Source organism: Grammomys surdaster, unplaced genomic scaffold (genome assembly GCF_004785775.1).
Source record: "Grammomys surdaster isolate TR1022 unplaced genomic scaffold, NIH_TR_1.0 125976, whole genome shotgun sequence".
Taxonomy (NCBI): domain Eukaryota; kingdom Metazoa; phylum Chordata; class Mammalia; order Rodentia; family Muridae; genus Grammomys; species Grammomys surdaster.
The window spans coordinates 2,277,091-2,281,802 of NW_021620792.1; the positions used below are offsets into that span (position 1 = coordinate 2,277,091).

Genomic DNA, 4,712 nt, shown 5'->3' on the forward strand with positions numbered 1-4,712 from the left:
AGAGAGAGAGAGAGAGAGAGAGAGAGAGAGAGAGAGAGAGAGAGAGAAATGCAAGGTCATCCCCAGCGTGTAGCACAATCCAGGCCAGCCTGTGCTACACAAGACCTTATCCTGGCAAGATTCTCCCAGCATGCCCCACTGGTGGCAAAGGCAAGGTGCTGGCCCACTCCTGACTCCCTCCCCTGTGCTAGGGCTCCTGAGGTCACAGTGGCAGCCACCAGCCCTGCTTTCTGGCTGGGTCCATTCCTAATCTCTGTCCTGTAAGGATGTCCCACAGGCCTCATGCTGTGAGATTCTCACTCATCACAGCTTCTAGAGGCCACGGCCCAGCCCGGGACACACCACTCAGGACTTTCACTTCTCGGGCTTTTCCCTGACAAAATATTCTGACTTGTACATCAAGTCATGGGCGAGGAAGTTCACCATGGGCGGAGTGAGTCACTCCCTGAGGGGGGGCCTCTGAGTATCCTAGGAGCATGAGAACAGAACGCAGCCATTGTCTTCTGAAAGACTACAGTGAGGTGGGGGCAGAGGGGTGAACAGTCGCTTGCCCAGCCCTGGAATCCCACATGTGCACTTGGGAAGTGGAGGCAGGTGGATCTCTTGAGTTTGAGGCTAGCCTGGTCTACTTAGCATGTTCCAGGACAGCCACAGAAGAGCCAGACAAGAAGGGGCTTGGAAGAGAGGAGGGATGGTGGAAGCTATAGAGTGTCTGTCTGTCTGTCTGTCTGTCCTGGTCCCAGCAGACTCTGTCCCGTGTGGACCCTTCAATGTTGTCTTCGTTTCCTTATCGGACACACTCACCCTACATCCATGTTTGAAGCTCCCTACACTGTGTGGTGTACTCAGTCACTCGTGGTTTTTTTCTCTATGAATGTTCCTTTCTTTGTTTTGTTTCTGTTTTTGTTTTTCGAGACAGGGTTTCTCTGTGTAGCCCTGGCTGTCCTGGAACTCACTCTGTAGACCAGGCTGACCCCGAACTCAGAAATCCACCTGCCTCTGCCTCCCAAGTGCTGGGATTAAAGGCGTGCGCCACCACCGCCCGGCTGTATTTTTTTAAAGATTTACTTTATTTATTATGAGTACACTGTAGCTATCTTCAGACACACCAGAGGAAGGCATCGGATCCCATTACAGATGGCTGTGAACCACCATGTGGTTGCTGGGAATTGAACTCAGGACCTCTGGAAGAGCAGCCAGTGCTCTTAACCGCTGAGCCATCTCTCCAGCCCCACAAGTTTATATTTTTAAAACAAAAATGTCCAATGGATTCCTTTGGGTTGAAGGGGGTTAGAGACAGACTGAAGGGAGATCGAATTCAAGTGCTTACATGGCTCCAATCCAGCCCCCCTTGGTGGCTCTGTCGCCCATATTCCCTGCCTTCCCTCTTCGCAGTGCCGTGCCGTGTGTGGCCTCAACACATCTGACCGCTGCGACTTTGTCAGGAGGAATCCCGACTGCCACAGCGAGGGGGGCTACCTGGACTACCTCGAGGGCATCTTCTGCTACTTCCCCTCCAACCTCCTCCCTCTGGCCATCACCCTCTATGTGAGTCTGTGCCCTGGAGGCTGGTAATGGGCGTGTGTCTGTGGAGGGACGTAACTCTGTCTCCTTTTCTGGTCCCCACCAGGTTTTCTGGCTCCTTTACCTCTTTCTGATCCTGGGAGTCACCGCGGCCAAGTTGTGAGTGTGGCCTGGGCTCGTGTCCAGCTTATAGATGGGAAAATGCCATCTTGAGAGCTGAGATCCAGTGACAGGCTTTTGGGAAATGATGGGGCAGGGGCCAGTCACCGTGGGCTTGCTCGTCAGTGGCTATGCTTGGGGAAAGGTCCTCACGCATGCATACACACATGTTTATGGCGGAGGGTCCTCGCGCATGCGTATGACTGTGCGTATGGCCGACAGTCTTCACGCATGCGTATACAGGTGTTTATGGTGACCAGAGGCCAATCTCAGGTGTTGGGTTTTTTTGTTTGTTTGTTTGCTTTTCAAATCAGGGTTGCTCTGTGTAGCCCTGGCTGTCCTGGAACTTACTCTGTAGCCCAGGCTGATTCAGAGATCCACCTGCCTCTGCCTCCTAGTTCTGGGATTAAAAGTGTATGCTGCCACCACCCCAGCTGCAGGTGGTGTTCTTAAGGATGCTAACTAGGCATTCTGTTTTTTGAGACGGGATCTCTCACTGGCCTGGCTCACTGACTGGTCTAGGCTGGCTGGCCAGTGAACCCTTGCCTCCCCAGCGCTAGGGATGACAAAGACATGCCACCACACCCAGCCTTTTCACGTGGGTCCCGGCAAACACTTTACTGTCTGAGCCGCCTCCCAGCAGACCCTGACAGATGGCTCTTCCTCCTCTAGCTTCTGCCCTAACCTGTCAGCCATCTCCACCAGCCTCAAGCTCTCTCACAACGTGGCAGTATCCTTTGGTCCAGCTCCCTGTAGGAGAGGGTGGTCGAGGGAGGCAGGAGCGCAGAGCGAATGGCAACTACGGGGCCGGGAAATGGTCTTCATGGAATCCCCTTGACACATACTCCCCCATGGTGTCACCTTCCTGGCCTTTGGAAATGGCGCTCCAGACATCTTCAGCGCTCTAGTGGCGTTCTCAGACCCACGCACTGCTGGCCTGGCCATCGGGGCTCTGTTTGGTGAGCACAGCATACCCTACTGGGGTATGGAGGCATTGGGGATCACTCAGGGTGCCGCCGCCTCCTGAACTCTGGTCTCCTATCTTCCAGGTGCAGGAGTGCTGGTCACCACTGTGGTGGCTGGAGGCATCACCATCATGCACCCCTTCATGGCTGCCTCCAGGCCCTTCCTCAGGGACATCACTTTCTATATGGTGGCCGTGTTCCTAACCTTCACCGCGCTCTATCTCGGCAGGATCACGCTGGCATGGGCACTGGGTGAGGAGTCCGGGGGTCACTCCAGGATAGAGTCTCTGGAAATGTCTGGGGGGGGGGGGGGCCGGGTTGATTTTACCCAAAGTGACAGACACTACTTAAGCCAGCCAACGATGAGGAAAGAGAGGGGGGTGAGTGGGGGAGGGGCAGAGCCTGGTGGCTTTTAGATGTGATCGTGACCCCAGGGGCCTTACAGCAAACTGGGTCAATTCTGATTAAGAAAGACCCATAAAGCCAGGCAGTGGTGGCACATGCCTTTAATCCCAGCACTTGGGAGGCAGAGGCAGTCGGATTTCTGAGTTTGAGGCCAGCCTGGTCTACAGAGTGAGTTCCAGGACAACCAGGGCTACACAGAGAAACCCTGTCTCGAAAAAAACAAAACAAAACAAAACAAAAAAACAAAAAACAAAACAACAACAAAACAAAGAAAGAAAGAAAAAACAAAAGAAAGAAAGAAAGACCCAGAAGAACGTCAGTGAAGCCAAGAAGGGACAAGTGGCCCAGGAACCAGCCACAGAGAGGACTATTACTCCCCTATTTTCCCAGCAAGAAGGCAGGGGTAGGGAAATGAGAGCCTGGCAAGGGTCTCGAGCTGGAGCCATACAGCCATAGAAGGGAATTGACCAAAGGCAGGGCAGCCCAGAGCAGGTATCAGGGACCACATCCCACTTGCCTGCCGCTCTAGGTTCCTGCATGGTGACTTAAGGGTTACTGAGCACCCATGCTTCTTTCTCTGATTGAGGGGGTTCCGGGAATATGGGCAGGAAAGGTGAGCCTAGAATAGCAAGAAAAAGGTAGAGCCACAGAGATGGCCACTCACCCTCCAGGACACCTGGTGACAGTCTGCACCTCTGCCTGCAGGTTACCTGGGCCTCTACGTGTTCTATGTGGTCACAGTCATCGTCTGCACTTGGGTCTACCAACGGCAGCGAAGCAGGTCTCTGATCCACTCCATATCGGAGACACCAGGTGAGGAACCTCCATGAGGTGAAGGGTGGCTCTGTTCTTCACTGCTGCCTCGTGTCCCCCAAGGCCCTGCCCGGTCATCTCTTCACCTCCCCACCTGGGCCACAGTCCTTCCCTGGTTCGTGCTGGCGAGCCACAGAACCTTCTCGTCCAAGGTCACAGGTCTCCACGCGTTACTGCAGTTGTCCTCACTTGTACAAGTTGTATGCATCTCTGCCCTTGGGAAGAATCCAGATGAATCCTATGACACATGTACAGAGCACAGGTACACACATATACACAAGTGCTCCACACCTCCATCCATGCACATGTGGACATAGCACACACAAAGATACACAGCACGCAAAACAGGGTCCACAGAAGTCACACATGCGCACAAGCATGCACACACATAATATGCTGAACGCATGCACACATGCAATGCGTTGCACACGTGCAATACACTGTACACATCCACACATGCAATACACTGTACACATGCACATAGGAAATACACTGCACACATGAACACATGCAATACACTGCACACATGAACACATGAAATATACTGCACACATACAATACACTGCAATACACTGCATACATGAACACATGTAATACACTGCACACATGAAACACACTGCACACATGAACACATGAAATATACTGCACACATGCAATATACTGCACACATGCAATACACTGCACACATGAACACATGCAATACACTGCATACATGAACACATGTAATACACTGTACACATGCACATATGAAATACATTGCACACATGCAATATACTGCACACATGAACACATGAAATATACTGCACACATGCAATACACTGCACACATGAACACATGTAATACACT

General features: G+C 52.4%; 1 protein-coding gene across 3 annotated transcripts in view; it reads left to right on the forward strand.

The window, feature by feature from the left end:
* Positions 1 to 4,712, forward strand: part of Slc8b1 (solute carrier family 8 member B1) — a 23,439-nt gene that overhangs the window by 7,406 nt on the left and 11,321 nt on the right. For all 3 annotated transcript variants that reach the window (XM_028753930.1, XM_028753932.1, XM_028753931.1), the window contains exons 3-8: positions 1,396 to 1,548; positions 1,631 to 1,683; positions 2,356 to 2,413; positions 2,537 to 2,642; positions 2,733 to 2,900; positions 3,759 to 3,866. In XM_028753930.1, the coding sequence (XP_028609763.1) occupies positions 1,396 to 1,548; positions 1,631 to 1,683; positions 2,356 to 2,413; positions 2,537 to 2,642; positions 2,733 to 2,900; positions 3,759 to 3,866 (646 nt within the window). The remainder of the gene's footprint in view (positions 1 to 1,395; positions 1,549 to 1,630; positions 1,684 to 2,355; positions 2,414 to 2,536; positions 2,643 to 2,732; positions 2,901 to 3,758; positions 3,867 to 4,712) is intronic.